General features: G+C 40.3%; 1 protein-coding gene across 2 annotated transcripts; it reads left to right on the forward strand.

The window, feature by feature from the left end:
- Nucleotides 1-1685: 1685 nt before the first annotated feature.
- LOC121253451 (uncharacterized aarF domain-containing protein kinase At5g05200, chloroplastic) lies at nucleotides 1686-16265 on the forward strand. 2 transcript variants are annotated; one of them, XM_041153466.1, is made up of 10 exons: nucleotides 1686-1938; nucleotides 3065-3207; nucleotides 4021-4134; nucleotides 4364-4552; nucleotides 4629-4784; nucleotides 5141-5409; nucleotides 5511-5608; nucleotides 6747-6925; nucleotides 14929-15045; nucleotides 15833-16265. In XM_041153466.1, exons 1-10 carry the CDS (start codon nucleotides 1740-1742, stop codon nucleotides 15992-15994), a joined length of 1626 nt encoding a protein of 541 aa, XP_041009400.1. In that variant the 5' UTR covers nucleotides 1686-1739; the 3' UTR covers nucleotides 15995-16265. The 2 variants fall into 2 exon arrangements, with proteins under 2 accessions (XP_041009400.1, XP_041009403.1); XM_041153469.1 differs by having other exon boundaries at nucleotides 1688-1938; nucleotides 5144-5409.
- Nucleotides 16266-17373: the final 1108 nt, after the last annotated feature.

Consider the following 17373-nt stretch of genomic DNA (forward strand, 5'->3'; position numbering starts at 1 on the left):
ATAGTGATGTTGCATGGAAATTCAGATTACTTCCGCTCATGGAAATAAAAAAGCTTGTTATGAGCCAATGAAGTTGATTTGATTTGGCTTTCCCCGCTCTATTTTTCCAAATGTAAATGGCCCTTGTTTTGCTTAATTACAAAATGTATTTGAAGACCGTTATAAGTTATAAATCCATCATTGGTTTATCCTAATCGGATGAAGATGCTCTAGATTTCTTAACACGGACAATGCTCTTAACTATTGAAGTCGGAACAGTGTCGGAACTTTTTCAATTTTCAAGTTAGGTTAATTGTAAAATCAGTTCTCAAATCTTTAGCCCGTTTGCACATCAATCACTCAATTTCTAATTTTTGTGCACACCCTAACTATGCAAATTTTAGCAATTAAGTTCTTGCATCCAACTACCGTCCCATCTCTCTTTTTTCGGTAAAATGCCTCTACAGACTAATGGTAAGGTTGCCACGTGGCAGCCAATCACAACTCAACACGTGGCATTTAAATACCATGTCAGGACTCTTATTAAAAGTAAAAAATATTTTAAAAAGGAACAATGCTAGGTACAGTCTCCAAATGGAGATTGCAATGCAAGTCTAGGTAATTTTAATTTTAAAATTTTTTAAAATTACAAAATTATTCCTCTTAAAATGATATTTTTTCTCATTTAATAAAGAGATTGCATGGACTGTAAATAGAATTTCTCTTTAAAAAAACATAGTTCTTTTAGTATAAATCTGATGATCCATATTTTCAGACTCTATTCGTTATGGTTGAATCATGTGTAAAAAGTGTTCAACAAACCCACATCAGCTATGTTAAGAGGTGGCTTGAATTCAGATTGAACAGTGCATGTGTCGTAGGTTCGCTCGAGTGGAGGTTCACTCAGCTTGAGCGAAGTCAGACAGAGAGCTTGGCTCGACATTCGCTCGACACTCAGCTCGAGCAAATTCAGACAGAGAGCTTCGCTCGACATTCGCTCGACACGCAGCTCGAGCGAATTCAGACAGAGAGCTTCGCTCAAGTATCGCTCGAGCAATATCCAAGTCAGAGAGCTTCGCTCGACACCCAGCTCGAGCGAGTTCAGGCAGAGAGCTTCGCTCGACTCTCGCACAACTGTTGGCTTGAGCGAAGTGCAGAATATCTACGCTCGCTCGACACTCGCTCGACGTTCGCTCGAGCCAATGTTCACAAAAGTGAATTCTCACTTTTCCTATAAATATCAAACGGCGCCCACTTCTTTGTAAGAGACTTCAGAATTCATTTTGCTTGTTTTTTAAGTGTTTTCTTGAGAGAGAAGTCTAAAATGAGTTTGAGAGATAACTTCATTGTGAAGTTTTGTTGTATTCATATGTATTCCATCTCTGTTGATAGTGAAATCTTCGATACCGACTCCACCAGTGGACGTAGGCTTATTTTGAGTCGAACCACTTAATTCTTAGTGTTCTTTCTATGTGATTGTCATCAATTTCTTTCGTTTAATTTCATTACTATACTTCGAATTAATCTTAACTACAGTTATTCCAACAAGCTCTAATTTGGGGGTGGATAATAAAACATACCGAGGTCCGAGATTTTTTTTCTTAAAGACAAACCTGCATGCCGTGGAACGATGAAGACCAGAACTGCGGTGCCACGTGCACGCTCGCTTTAGACAGGCAGACGTAGACAAAAGAAACATTGATTTTCTGGACATAAAAGAGGGCTGCTGCATCCTGCAGCTGGAGATAGAGAAGGGGAAGATGGCGGTTTCAGCCGTGAGATGCGGTCGCTTACCGATAACACCATTGTTCCACCATCATCGTCATCCCCTGTTGTTTTCATCGGGTAAAGACTATTCTTTAAGACGAAGAAAGCTGAACAATCGTGGCTCAAACCGTTTATTTTTTTCTGCCCGTTATTCTCAAGCCCAAGATCCTTTCTCCTCTCGCCGCCTCGAAGGTAGGTCACGCATTTCATATCTTTAATAATTTACCCCCTCTTTCTCTCTCTCTTATGGGTAGGGAAAGTTCTGATTTTTTGTCGAATAAAATCTCACACGACAAGCGTGCAACTTTTGGCAGTTTCCATAACTGGCTGCTTCTACCCAGTTTCTATGTTTCGCTTCCTCAACTTTTTGGCAATTTGGCTCTAATATTGCCAGTCTCCCTTTTCAGAGCAAGGGGTTCCTTGCAGCGTCTACGTTTTGTTATTCGGCCCTTTCTTATCATCATCATTAAATTAGAATTCTATGGTGATAACATTTTTTTCAATTTTTCAAGAAAATTAGAATACAATGATAGCAGTATATTATTTCTCTTTTGAAATTTGTAATTATCTGAATGAAATATATTTGAAAACACTCACCTTCATTGGGTAGTGATATTAAGAAAAGTATAAACCTTAGTTTATTGTTCGCACGTAATTACCTCTTTTTTATAATTCTTATATATCTCGCTTCCATAATTCAACTTATTATTTTAATTGCAACATATAAAAATATTAGATGTAAAATTATTAAATTTCTTGGAAGAATGGAAATTCAAAAATTCTTTTCGTTTTTTTTTTTTAATTTTTTTTTATCAATGTTGTTCCTAAAAAATTTCAACTCAACTAAAAGTATCCGGTCCTTCTAAACCCCTAGGGGTTGGCTCAAATGGTAAAGGACTTGGGCTTGAGGGTATGCTCTCCTTAGACCTTCAAATCCCCTTGGGTGCAGACAATCTTTAGACAATCTTTAGGAGCCATCTGACTGAGGGATTTTCTATTTGAATTATCCGAAGTGCACTTGCGGAAAACTCCTTACCGAGAGCCTATGCACTCCCGGGATTACTCGGGACATTGTTTGCGGACACCTGGTGCCAGAAAAAAAAAAAAAAAAAAAAGTATCCGGTCCTTCTAAACTTATAATTCTCGCTTTGTCCCAGCATGCAATTAGCTAAGATTCTCGAAGTTCAGTGGTAATCCAAATGGTCTTGCCAAATATTATTTCTTCCATTCACTTTTGGTACTTCTCATTATCCAACTGTGAAGTTGTATGTTTAAAGTTAAAACTGAGGCTTAAAAATCATAGTTGTTATATTTTCAGATACTTTAGAGACCTTGCCTAAACTGGTGGAGGATATTGTCCAGACATCAATTAACACTGGTCCTCGGGGTGCCCTTAGACTGGCCCAAGGTATCCAAGCATTTCTTGGTGTGGGTAGCGAGTGGCTTGCTGATGTTTCAAAGGTATCCCCTGTACATCTCTAGCTCCTTGTGAGATGTTCTTCCCATTCAATTTATGGGAAGTTCATCCTGTAATAAAAATTCCTAGCAATTTCTTTTAATTATGTGAACCTCACTAAGCCAAGACGTTTGAACCCACCTCTGAGGAAACTCGATACACAATCCTACCCATCAGAATCATGTATCTGTTAATCTGGAGAACTCCTGGTGTGGAACAAAGTCAAGTTGTTTGAATCATTGAATGCACAACTCAACCAGCCCATCAACCTTCAGGATAATTAAACCCCCTTTTGACCACTAAGCTGCATCCTGATAGCGAAGAATTAAAAAAAATGTTCCTAGCAAAGTTGTGCCCCTTATTACGGTTTGACTTCGAGGGTGAAGAAAATGCACTTGTGGTACGCTTTAATTGAAAAAACTGCAAATGATGCATGAATATTATGAAAGTGTAGCTGTAAGCCTTGGGAAGATTCTCTTTTAGGATACAGGAGTCGTTCAGTGTATAATTCTTGGGGTTTGGTCTTTTAGAAGTAGGATGTTGTGGTTTTCACGCAAAGTAGATTGGGTCATTAATATGATAAAAAGATTTCTTCCTCGGATACAGTTGAAGATTGAGCGGAGTGTTGTTTTTTCTCAAATTATTACATTCTCCTCTGTGTGTGCGCACGCGCGCACCATGTAAGATCCTAACATAAATCATGTTGAAGTAGTTAATATGCTCAATAATAATTTGATTTGATTTGAGGTCTCCATTTTTTCCACGAAAGAAATCTGAGAATGTTGACAGAAATAATGACACATTTTCATCTTTTGTAGTCCACAAATTCATCTGTTGGATTACCAACTCAATCGCAGCTTGGACTACTTTCCCCACTTTATTTGAGGAGATTGTTTGAACGAATGGGAGCAACATATATCAAACTAGGTCAGGTACGTCTCAAGTTATGCAAATTACTTTTGTACTTTTAAAATATAATTGCTGTATTTTAGCTATATGGACATGAAAAAATGCCGCTTAGCTCATATGGCCACTTTGTTGGTGTATTCCATCTCTTTTGTAAAAATATTTGTCTTTTTGTGATTCTCTTTCTTATCTTTTAGTAAATTTTCAAATGCAAGGTATGTTTTAATAATGAATAACTTGGCTTGCTACTGGTAGTTCATTGCATCTGCACCCACACTGTTCCCACCAGAATATGTCCAAGAATTTCAGAACTGCTTTGATAGAGCTCCTGCAGTTCCTTTCGAATACATCCAAAAGATTTTGCGTGAGGAATTGGGGAGACCCATAGATAGTGTCTATGAATATGTTGACTCAACTCCAATTGCTTCGGCCTCAATAGCACAGGTTTATTTATTTTCCTACTCTCTTTTCTAAAATGCATTTCTGAGCGATAAAGATAAGAATTTATGTTAATTGGCAGGTTCATGGTGCAAGGCTCAGAGGCTCTCGTGAGGATGTAGTTATAAAAGTCTTGAAACCTGGAATAGAGGATATATTGGTGGCAGATCTTAATTTTGTTTACGTAGTTGCTCGGATATTGGAGTTTTTGAATCCTGAATTCAGCCGTACATCATTGGTATGGAACTAATCACTTCAATGATTACCTTGGATTACAAGCATAAACACCTTCCCGATATTTCAAGCAGCTAACAATTATCTACCATTAGCATTTTCTTTAGTTCCACATTGGTGTAGCCAAATTTGGGGATGTACAATCAATTTTTGGGTATTCCAATTTAGTGGCATTTAAAGTAATGTGATGCAATAATGTCATAGTAGGTTTTTGTGGTGGTGTACTTACTTCCCTATACTTTTGGAACGAACCATCTAAACTTTTCTTATAATTCATGAATACTGTATGACTTTTTTTTTCATTTGTTATATAAAATGACGATAGCATGAAGCTTCAGTGTAATGTAATCTTCCTTTCAGCAGGTTGGTATTGTCAAAGACATAAGAGAGTCGATGCTTGAAGAAGTTGACTTTTACAAGGAGGCAGCAAATATTGAGTCCTTTAGAAGATATTTGGAAGCTATGGGACTGACACAGCAGGCTACAGCTCCAAAAGTGTATCAGTACTGCAGCACCCAACGAGTTCTGACAATGCAAAGGCTCTACGGCGTTCCTCTTACTGACCTAGACTCTATAACTTCGCTTGTTTCTAACCCAGAGTCTAGTCTCATAACTGCCCTTAATGTATGGTAGGACCAAAGTCTTATATGTAATGCTTATGCTTGCAAGGTTGATGCTTATTTCTGTCCAGGCGTTAAAGCGTCACGTTCTTGATGAAACGCTATTGCAGGTTTGGTAGTTTGCTTGCCTGTGAATCCTTCCATGCAGATGTGCATGCAGGCAATTTGTGGTTGTTACGTGATGGCCGTATTGGGTTTCTTGATTTTGGTAAGCATTTATCTTTTGCGATTATCTGAATTCATGATTTAGTTTTAGCTGTGATCTATTTAGATATAATCTTTCATCATGAACTCTTAAAATGCTTTACATTAGTCACTGGCTCATTTAATGGTCAAGCATCTTAAGTGGCACCCTTTTTGTTTTCCTCAATAGGAGCCTCCCCTACATTTTGCTTAATTCCTCTCCTTTCCCTTGCTAGTATTCCCCTCATCCATCATGATATGCTCATTCCTTCTACTCACTTTACTAATGATTTATTATTCATATATGGTCAGTAAGTTTACATTAGCCATTTTATGCAATTCTCCTCCTTTTTCTGTGATTTTTACTGGCTGACTACCAATTTAGAGCACAAAGCACTTGAGGCTTATCTTTCCTATGGTTTTGTCATTCTATGCCGGATTAAAAAGTCACCAGACATTTTTATAGCTGTAGTGTTTAACTATTGATTACTAGCATATATTTTTATGGTTTATAAACTTCCTTGCACTATATGCTTTCAACTTGAAACTTGCAGCTTTTCCCATAAATTTGCTCTGCCAAGGTTGCTTCAACCACAATAGTTCCATGAAATAAATTTGGTATCACCATGAAATACTTGTTAACTGGTTCGTAGTTTTTCTATAAAAATAATGTAGGCTTCCCATACATCAATGGCAAAAGTAATATGGAAGTTGGAAATTAAAATTTAGTTTTTCCTAGAAAATAGAAGAGATTTATTAGTTAATATTTAATGGAGTATAAAGACAAAGCAATGTATTGATAGACATGACCTTACTTTTTCATATGTACCATGAGATTCAAATGAATTCCTGCTTCCCAGCACACAAAAGGTGCAATGTTTTGTAAGCCTTAAAAATTTGAGCACTTTATATGGTACAACTAGGCTTTGGTTGATTAAGGTCCAGTTTTTGCCCCCACTTCAGGTGACTAAATTGCAGCCTTCTCCTGAATTTTCTCATACACCCCATTACTGAAAGTGGCAACCATTTTCCTGTTATCTACTTGGTGCCACCAATTAAATTGACCATTCAGGTGCTTATGGACTAATTTGATTGGTAATAGCATCCAGGATTTTTACATCAAAGCATTGTTGCATGTAACACATAATAGATTTATCTTACAGGAATTGTTGGGCGGATATCCCCGAAAACATGGGCTGCTATGGAAGTATTTTTGGCATCGATAGCAGCGGAAGAGTATGAGTCAATGGCATCTGCCTTGATTGAAATGGGGGCTACAAACAAGGATATCGATGCTGAGGCCTTTGCGCGAGACTTGGAAAAGATATTTTTGTCAATACAGGCAAGAACTGTAAATTATCCATGTAGACAATTGATATATGTTGAAACTTCAGTCCAATTTCATTAAGAACTCCATGACTCTAGAGCTTTATGAAACACGTGTACATGTTCTGGTTAAAGTTGTTATTCTCAAACCATTTTTATGTTCTATATTCAATAATGTACATGGTGCTTAAGGTGGAGAGAAAACAGAAATTTGAGAAACAAGAAAATTTTGTTCCCTTTTTTTTATAAGTGAAAGATATTTGTATTAATATGAATAGACATAGCCCAAGTACACAAGGAGTATACAAGAGTTTACACCTAGCTAAGAGGGAGAGGTAGAAAGAAGAAAATCATGAAAATTTATTACAATCTACAACACTCTCCCAAAGGAACAAAGTTTTAACAAAGAACACTCTAATCTCCTCCAATGTTCGCTCCTTATCTTCAAAATTTCGATCATTTTCTTCCTTCCATAGGCACCAAAGAATACATATAGGAATCATCTTCCACGCGGTTGAGATTTGTGGAATCCCATCCAAATTCTTCCAACTACCAGGAGCTCAACCACTGTAGCAGGCATAACTCAGGCGAACTCCAATCTTCTTAAGACATCATCCCATAGCGATCTAGCGACCTCACAATGTAGTAGAAAATGATCCATGGTCTCTCCATTCTTTTTGCACATACAACAACAGTCTACAACAATCACCTGACATTTTCGTAGATTATCCATAGTCAAGATCTTTCCTGATGAAGCTGTCCAAGCGAAAAAGTTTGCCTTAGGAGGCGCATTGTTTCTCCAAATACTTCTCCATGGAAAGCAAGCTATTTTGTTGCGGATTGGTGAGGGTCTTATAAAAGGAGCAGACAGAGAAAACACCTTTTCTAGCAAGTGTCCACCACAGCTTATCAATTCCCTGATTGCTCAGTCTCATGGCATACAAGGTTCTTAAGAAATTAGCAAAACTGTTGACTTCCCAATCATGAGCTGACCTCATAAATTCACATTCCACTGGGTTGAGTTACTAGATATCTCCATGAGATCCGCAACTGATGCTTCTTGTTCACATCCAATCCCAAACTGCAGGAAATGTGTCCTTAGGAGCTCGATCTCCACACCAGAAATCATGCCAGAATTTTATTCTAAATCCGTACCCATCACAACTCTAATGTGTTGAGTGAATCCCCCACCTTCTTCATATGTGCTTCCAAACTTCCACTCCATACACTCCTTGTACTTTCCTGGTACTCCACCCCCCGCCCCCCCAATACACCCATATAGATCAAATCACTAACTTCCATAAAGCTTCCCTCTTAATGTTATATCGCCACAAACATTTCCCAAGAAGAGCCCGGTTGAATACCCTCAAGTTTCTAATCCCAACCTACCGGTAGAAATTGGAGAACAAACCTTGTCCCATTTGACCAGGTGGAACTTAAACTCATCCCCCAATCCACTCCAAAGGAAATCACGCTGGAGTTTCTCTATTCGGATTTTCCCGCTAGCCGGGAATGGGAACAAAGATAAGAAGTGAGTTGGTAAATTGGACAGCGTGCTCTTGATTAGGGTGGTCCTACCACCTTTTAACAAATACAATTGCTTCCAACCTACGTTTAATCTTTTTTATTACTTCATCCCATATAGATTTAGACCCGAAAGAGGCCGCCAAAGGAAGGCCAAGGTATTTCATGGGAAGTGATGAGACCTTGCATCCAAGAATGTTGGCCAACTGCCGGTGGTTTCGAACGTTTCCAATTGGGACCAACTCCGATTTGGATATATTCACCTTCAATCTGATTTGTTCTGCTTTACAAAATACCAAGGTGTCATCTACAAACAACAAATGAGAAATGTTAAGGGTTCCCCTTGGTGTCACCAATCGAAAATCCAGCCATAAAGCCATTGTCCACCATAGCCGACATCATCCTACTTAGTGCCTCCATAACAATAACAAAGAGAAGTAGGGACAACGGATCACCCTGTCTTAGGCTGTGTGAAATTTTAAAGAAAGCAACTGGATTGCCATTGACCAAAACCGAGAACCTCGCAGTTGAGATGCAGTAATCCATGAGCACCACTTCTCCCTAAACACACACCTCCCAAGCTAGTATAATAGGAAGTCCCAGTTAACATGGTCACACGACTTCATATCCAGCTTGCATAGAACACCTGGTTCTCTTGATTTTAATATGCTATCTAGACATTGATTGGCGATTAGTACTAGATCCAATATTTGTATTCCTTTTAGTTGTGTGGTCTCGAAATAACCCTCCCCAAAACCTCCCCCAAGCAGTTGTCTAAAACCTTGGAGATAATCTTATATGCCCCATTCACAAGACTAATTGGCCGAAAATCTTTAACATTCAAATCCCCGACCTTCTTTGGAATAAGCACAATAAAAGTGGCATTGAGATTTTTCTTGAACTTGCCAAATGAGAAAAATTCTTGGAAAACCTTCATCAAGTCTTCCCTCACCACCTTCCAACAGGATTGGAGGAATCACATAGAGAAACCGTCTGGACCAGGGCTTTGTCTTTGACAATCCTTCTCACCACTTCATAGACCTCTGTCTCATCAAAAGGCATCTCCATTAAGGTAGCACTTTGCTGCTCAATGGTCTCAAATCCTAATCCATCGAGTTTAGGCCGCCACACTACTTGCTCGGTGAGTAATTGTTCAAAAAACCAGCAACATGTTCCTGAATCATTGGAAGCTCCGTTGACACAACACCATCAATATTGAACATCTCAATGTTGTTAGTCCTTCTATGTGAGTTGACCACTTTATGGAAAAACTTCGTGCTTCTATCTCCTTTTAACCACAATGCTCAAAATTTTTGGCGCCATGAAATCTCCTCCAATAATATAACTCTCTCAAGTTCTGTAACTAATTCCATCTTTCAAGAGATTTCCTCCATAGATAGTGCCTGACCCTCCTCTGCCCTTTCTATCTCCTGCAATTCCTCCATTAGAGACATCTTCGGTCGCCTACATCTCCAAAAACTTGTGCATTCCATATCTTGAGATCTCTTTTTAAAGCTTTCAGCTTCCCTGTAAAAACAAAGTGCCATGTATTAGATTGGAGGACCACCATTGCCTAATCCTTTCTACAAAGCCCTCAGTTTTCAACCACATTCTTGAATTTGAAATACCTACACCCGCCACGAATACCTCCACAATCTAGTAAGATAGGGAAATGACCTGAACATAGGCAAGTTAGTCTTTTCTGACATAACTCTGGGTAATGGGTTTCCCAATCTGATAGAGACTAGAAATCTGTCCAATTTAGACTAGGTTTGATTATTTGACCATGTGTATGTTCCACCTATAAGAGGAATGTCCACCAAACCCATCTCAAATATAAAATCCGAGAATTCCGTCATTGTAGACCGAAGCCTACTCTCCTCTGATCTTTCACTCGGGAACCTAATAACATTGAAATCACCCCCTATGCATCAAGGCATGTCCCACCAACTTTGTAACCCAGCAATCTCCTCCCATAGAAGTCGTATTTGGCTGTCTAGATTCGGCCCATAAACTCCGGCAAAGGCCCACGTAAAATCATCTTCCACATTTTTAAATGAACATGCCACTGTATACTCCCCTATGTAATCTTCAATTTTATTCACTACCCTTTGATCCCACATGACTGATACCACTTGAGGCCCTAAGAGATGCAAGATACACCCAATCAACATATGAATAGTTCCACAAGTTACGAACAATGCTTCTTGAAATAATTTCTAGAAGCGTCATATTCTCTCTTAGAAAAACAAGCGCCATATTCTCTCTCCTCGTACATCCAAGAAAACCCTAAGGAGACTGCCGCCATCCACCATTGCCGGCGAGTGACCCCTCACTGCCGTCACAGACAAAGCCGACAGGCCCCAGCACTTCGTTGAGGGCCATCTGGCGTTGGTCCTGAGGAGAGAGAAATCCTTACGAAGTGAGAAAACCGTAGATCGGCTGCCACCCAACCCTGCCCGCGAGAGATACCGCACCGTTTAGTCATAGATAAAGCCGATGGACCCCGGCGACTACACTGAGGGCTGTCCGGCGTTGGTCCACCCTCCGGTGACCTAGATTCCTTTGTCGTCTCTCAGAGTACTTCGGCGACCCCCACGACGACTCCGTTGGTCTTGCCGTCTACACAGAACAAGTCAACGTTTTCCGGCGAGTCTTCTGGGAGTACTCCAGCGTCAAGTAGTGGTCTTCAGCCGTGGTCTGCAGTCTTGGTCTTCAGCCGTGTCCTTGTGTCGCAGATTTAGATTCTTTGAGATGACGAATGGTTGTTGAAGGAGGGGAGTTGGTCAGCATGGGTTCTTCTATGGAGTTGGTCATAGAATCTAAATCCTTTACATTGATGAAGGAGGGGAGCATGATGTTGGTCATCACTGAAAGGAGTCGAAGGGTGATATCTAAGCTGGTTCTGGGTTTAACAATAGTACAGTGTCTGGCCAAGGCCATGGAAGCGTGCACAAAAGATGAGAAACAAGATTTTTTCTCTACGGTCCGGGAAGGTAGACGCAGTTTCACAGCGCATCGTTGCTCGAATGCTCGAGGACGTTATATGGCGGTGGAGGAGTATGGAGGTGGAGAGAGGAGGAATTTTATTTTCATTCCTGAGGTGGGGAGCAGTGGCTACTGCTAGAGAAGGATGGGGAGGTGCTGCGTGATTTTTCCTTCGGCAAGAGAGGGAGTGACGGCTTGAAAGGACAAGGTGTTGTAGGACATGGCTTTGTCAGGGAGCCACGTAGCAGACATGTGGCGAGGCGATCCTATGCAGCAGCTCTAAAGACGGGTCAGGCTTCGGGGATTCAGAGTGAGGAGGGTCTGCAAATTATGTCTCACGACCAGCTCGTCGAGATGCACAATTCTATAAAAGAGATGGAAACCCAACTTGGCGAGTTGAAGGCAACGATAATTATATTGTCTACGAAAATAGACCGACTTTTAGTTGGAGGCAACAGGGTTGTAAGTAACAAGATATGCCCGAATCCTTTAAACTCAGAAAAAGGAAAATGGAAGATCGGATTCGGCCTTGTCCCTATAACCAAATTAAGGAGAGTATGGCGGGTCAAAAGGAAATCTAGGTTATTTGAAGCAGGGTCTACATCGAGTATCGGCGTAGAGACATCAGTGGAATGTCATTCGCTTCATGTAACACAGGATAGACTGATAGTCGGTATTACACCCTTGGTCCCCGAAGAAACTATGGCTCCCTCGTCAGAGTTGAGTGTACTGCCGACGTCTAAAGGAGATGTAGGATCCGCTATCACCCTAGAGGTGAAGGGACTTGCTGTCAACCCAGAATTTCCAATGGAGAGAACCAATGGAGTTGGTGGAGAACCTATGAGTTTGGCGTTGGTGCCTTGTGTAGAGTTGGGAGTGCAGTTGGATACTGTGTTTGGGGATAACGTTGTTCCCCTGGTCTCTCTTCCTCCAATAGCAGACTGGGATTCTGCCTAAAGTTAACGAGATTCAGCAGTTTGTGGGAATCTCACATGGAGGATGTGAATATCAATTTAAAGAACTAATAACTGCGATTGAGGCAAGTCACGCGCTTGAAACCAAATCAAATTTCAAGAAAAGCAGGGAGTTACAACGTCTTTCTTGGACAATCAACTACGACGCTAAGAGTGGTAGCTCATATAGAGGGAAGTCTAAAGGGAGGGCATTGTGAAGACGGGAATCAAGGGGTTGGGGTTGGTTTTTCAAGTAGAGTTTTAGTTCTATGGGAAACAAGAAGTTGGGATCGGGTCTGGTGTATTTTGGGTTGTTTTTCCACGGGCTTTTTGGGTCATTATGGGTTTTTTGGGTCATTTTAGGCAATGTGTTTTCTTGTATACATTCAATGTATTTGGTTTCTCCTTTTGATATATATATAATTTTTTACTTATAAAAAAAAAAAAAGAAATAATTTCTATCTTAGTTTCCTTCAAGCAAATGATATCCGCCCTCCACTCCCGAAGCAGATTTTTTTTTTATACGAAGTCGCTTATTTTTCTCATTAAGCCCTCAGACATTCCAAGATATAATCTTTGGCTTCATAAAGAAATTTTCAGCCCCCTTCCTTTGGATTGTCCCTTCCTTGAGCTGCATTCATAATTAATAGACCATGTTAGCCTATTTAGCTCCCCCTGTTTCTTGGAACCCGACTTCTTTGACTGAGCATGTCCTTCTTCAATGGTTGTGAGCAATGCCATAAATTATTCCTCAAAGCCTTCGCACTCGATCCCCACACATTTTTGAATTTCCTTCACCTTGTATAGCACCCAGTCTGAGGAAACTGATCTGGGCTGATGTGGCAGTACAAACTTTATGGGAGTGGGTTCATCTGCCATCTCGTCACCCTCCCTTGGTGCCCACTATAATTCCATCAAGTTCCCTGTATCTCCTTCATAAAATAGAGACCTACCCTCCCAGTCTTGCTCCTCATTCGTAACTATCATCATCTGTAGTTCACTCTCAAGCTCATCCCTACATTCTGTAAGGTTTCCAACCTTCTGCAGGTCCTCCAAAGGTGCTGTTATCAATACACTGATCGTTACATCATTATTGCCCTCCTTATCACTCCCGATATATTGCAACGCCTTCGTCAGAGGTGACACCCCCTGAAATTCCTTCAACAGGCCTTCCTTGCACTACATTGTTCCCTTCTGTCCATTCTGGGCCAAGGAAACACCGCTGGCCGCTTCTGTGGCTGTTACCAACTCTGCCGACACTTCCCCTCTACATTTTTTTCCATTTGAGTCACTGACATGGAGTTTTTACCGGCGTGGGTAGCTGATTCCCGGCGTTGCGAGTCTCTTTCTAGGGTGGGTTGCTGGTTCCTGGCAGCAGACAACCTTGCAGTTCCTCTGGCCTGCCCCATAAATTGGGACAGGCCTTACACTTCCACATTTGCCTCAGGCCCACCCTCGTCATCTTAGCACCTCCTTGTAGGAACAATTATTACGGTGATGAGCCTCCACCTTTGGCGCCAGAGCCAAGTTCCTACCTCCATAGCTTTCCTCCATTCGATCAGAGCCCAATGTCCCATCTGTTGTGCCCCATGTTACCTCCAACCTCCACACTGTCTTGAACTTCTTGCAAAATGCCCTCTAGTTTCTTCCACCCCTACCTTCCATATCTTCCAGTATGAATATGTAACTTCTTTTGCCGCCACCTCCATACTCCACTAGTGCCATGAAACACCCGTGTATGTTTGAACATCTTCGAGCTATACTATTACTGTCCCTTATAGATGCATAAAATTCCTTTTTATCTCCTGACACACGTTCCTCCAACACTTTGATAACCCATTTCACTGTGTATAGCCCTAGAAACATCTCCTTCATAAGTTTCCAGCTCTCCTCAATGATATATATGGATTTCCCTTCCACCGTGACTGTAAAAACTGTAGATTCTAATCAAATCTGCTTCGATTTACCAATGCGTCCCACTTGCCACACTATTCTAAAGAAATCACAGGCCCTGGTTAAAAGAGGTTCTGGGGTGCATGACAAGTATGATGGCATGCGTAACTTGCCCATCCACTGTTTATCCCCAATCACTTGTTCCCTTTTATTATTCAGCTTTATTGCTTACAAAAATTTTATTATTGTTTTTGTTGTGGTCATTGCTATCTGTTGAAATAATATGGACTCCAAAAAGTTTTTCTTGGCCAAGTATATATGCTTCCACAGTGGGATGACTAATAATGTACAACTGAATGCAATGATCATGAACCCCAAGGGGTGATGTGTTGTCTTGGGGCGAACTGTATAAACCGGATGTCTAGGGTTCAAAACTCCGCATTCACACTCTTGGAGCCATTGGACGGGGATGATTTTCCCTTGAATTACCCGAGGTGCACTTACAAAAAACCCTTTACCAAGGCCCTTCGGTATTAGTTAGGAATTTGTTCCCAAATACCTGATGCCATTGAAAAAAAAAGGCAATGATCAATACTTTTTTAGCTAAAGCCTACTTGATCAACACATTTACGTCCAGATTTTGTTTTTGTTATTAATGCAGGATTTGGATACAGAAATAGTTGTAGCAACAGCTAGGGGGACAACCACAAAGGCTACTGCTGTCTCTGCTAATCTAGTTGTTGATGAGAGGCAAATGAATGCACTCTTTCTTGACGTGGTAAGAGCTCTTATATTATAGAAAGTAAATACAAATGGCTGCTAGTGAGGCTTTTTATCAGCAATTGTACCGGTTTTAGTAGGTGCATTGCAATGTCAGCCCTCACAAATGAGTAATATAGATATAGAAAATTATTGGATGCCTGGCCATGTCAAATGAAGTGGTGGCAGCCTATAAATATTTACTTTAGAACATCGTTAGTACGTCAGCTACCTGAAGCTGCATGTATGTCTGATGCTCTAGTGCTGCTAGATTGTAGAGTTATACTTGAAAACTCAACTTTGGCTCATAGTTGAAGTATTGATTGAGAATTATCATGATTTGACTTGGAGGGGAAGAAGAAGCAGCGGGAAGGGGAGAAAGGTTCATGGAATTAAGATGAATAAATTGTGTATTTAAATTAAACTTACATTTAGGACTATAAATCGTGTGCAACATGGAAGTTTCTTGAACAATCCCAAAGTTATCAAGCCATGCATAAAAGAGTTGGATACGTATGTCTACTGATACAGCTACCTATAACTACTGACACTTCCTGCCTCTCCCTAAAGTGGCATTAATTAATGGTCTCGCCAGGAGCATTAATTAGTTCACGATTGGGGTGCAGGTCTTGGGGCTCCCAGCCTTTGGGCTGGGATGGGCTGATAAAATTGTACTGCTTTATTAAAATAGCGTAATGTAAGACTGAAAATAAAGTTTTTGGATATGCTAGGTAAATATAACCTTGGGTATGTCAAATGATAATTTGAGTTTTAAACCGCTTCATATTTTTCTATATGTTCCACAGGTTGGGGTTAGTGAATCATATGGATTGAGATTTCCTCGTGAATTTGCACTTCTCATGAAGCAGCTTTTGTATTTTGACCGGTACACCCGTTTGTTGGCTCCCAACTTGAACATGCTTCAGGACCAGAGGATCTCCATTGTTTCCAAGCGAAGAAGCAAATAAGGGGACGGTGTCAACTGAATCTCGCTTGCATGGATATCGGTTGTCCTAGGTCAAAGGCTTTATTTTTGTCTTCTCCATTTTGGCCTTGTATCTAGTTCTATAAGTGTGTAAATACTTGTCAAAAAAAATTTTTTGTCTTCACATTTTTTAAAGATGCCTATAAGTTCTCCTGAGGTGGTATTACCCAGATCACATAGAAATACTAAGAAAGCAGGGAAGATATGTACTCGTTTTATATTTTAAGCCGAGTATTCTTAATGATTTGTGGTGATGGGACTTTTGATATCTCTTCTGTATGAACATTAATTTGGCTGACAAGAAATTTCGCTCCCTCCCCCTAGGAGAAAATCCAGGCGGCAAGTGCATGCAGACCTCTTTCATTTAAGTCTCCATGAAGAAAATATTCTTTACATTTAACTGATGGAGAGGCCAATCGAAAATGGCAGCGATCGAGAGGAGGGAGGGCCCGTAAGGAGTTGGTCTTGGCAACTGGGACAAATGTCTCAAGGTAGGTCCTCTCGTTATATAAAAAATCATCACTCTCTCCTTTTCTTCAAACCTTGGTTCAAACAAGAGAGGTACACTACGATAATGTGCTTTGGATAAGCCACATCTCATGGATAGGCACTAATGAGCACATTGAACTATCCATGTGGCTCAGGGTCCTCATAGCCTAGGTACAACGACGCAATTATTAGAGGTGTGCCCTACTATTGAGCTATGGGCTATTGTGGTGGAGGGGTTGGCGGTTACCGTAGACAAGAGAATTCTTTCTTTTCGTAAGCTAGACAAGTAGACGGTTACTCTCCGTAGTTAAGAGAAGGGCAGCCAAGCTCACTAATCTATATAAATCTTTTTTTGTTGCGGAAGTGATGCTCGTGCATTTTGCATCTGATAATCGCGTGAACTGTGTCCTAGCCTTGGCTTTAACAAACTAGTCTCATGCCATTGCAGTCTTCCACATTTTCTGACTCATGCTATATGGAGATGGCTGCATAACTTTAGCTTTCTCCACCTGGAATGATAACCTCCTCTTCTTCTGCACCTGACCTTTGGATCTTTATTTTATATTGATCGCCATACTTCTTCTACACCTGACCTTTGGATCTCATTCTATATTAGATCACCATTCGACTCTCACTACCACCCCAACTGACACTCATAACAACCATGTGCAACAAGGTATTCCGAGACATCTTTTTCAAATATCACTCAAGTATAAGATACTTTTCAATTTTAAATTTTAAATTTTTTTATTTAATTATTATAAGTTTTCTAAACTGTCAAACAAAATATAAAAAATAATACAATTCTTTTAACTTTATAATATTTTTTTCTTTCCTTTCCCAAAATCTAATAAAACATTTTAATTTAAATTA

This window comes from Juglans microcarpa x Juglans regia, chromosome 1D, assembly GCF_004785595.1.
Source record: "Juglans microcarpa x Juglans regia isolate MS1-56 chromosome 1D, Jm3101_v1.0, whole genome shotgun sequence".
In the NCBI taxonomy this organism is placed as follows: Eukaryota; Viridiplantae; Streptophyta; class Magnoliopsida; order Fagales; family Juglandaceae; genus Juglans; species Juglans microcarpa x Juglans regia.

Excerpts from the sequence above, each read along its gene's own strand:
- LOC121253451 (XM_041153466.1), top strand. The coding sequence starts at position 1,740 with ATGGCGGTTTCAGCCGTGAGATGCGGTCGCTTACCGATAACACCATTG. Across the intron at positions 3,208-4,020 it reads GGCTTGCTGATGTTTCAAAG|TCCACAAATTCATCTGTTGG; the intron begins GTATCCCCTGTA and ends CATCTTTTGTAG. Across the intron at positions 6,926-14,928 it reads AGATATTTTTGTCAATACAG|GATTTGGATACAGAAATAGT; the intron begins GCAAGAACTGTA and ends TTATTAATGCAG.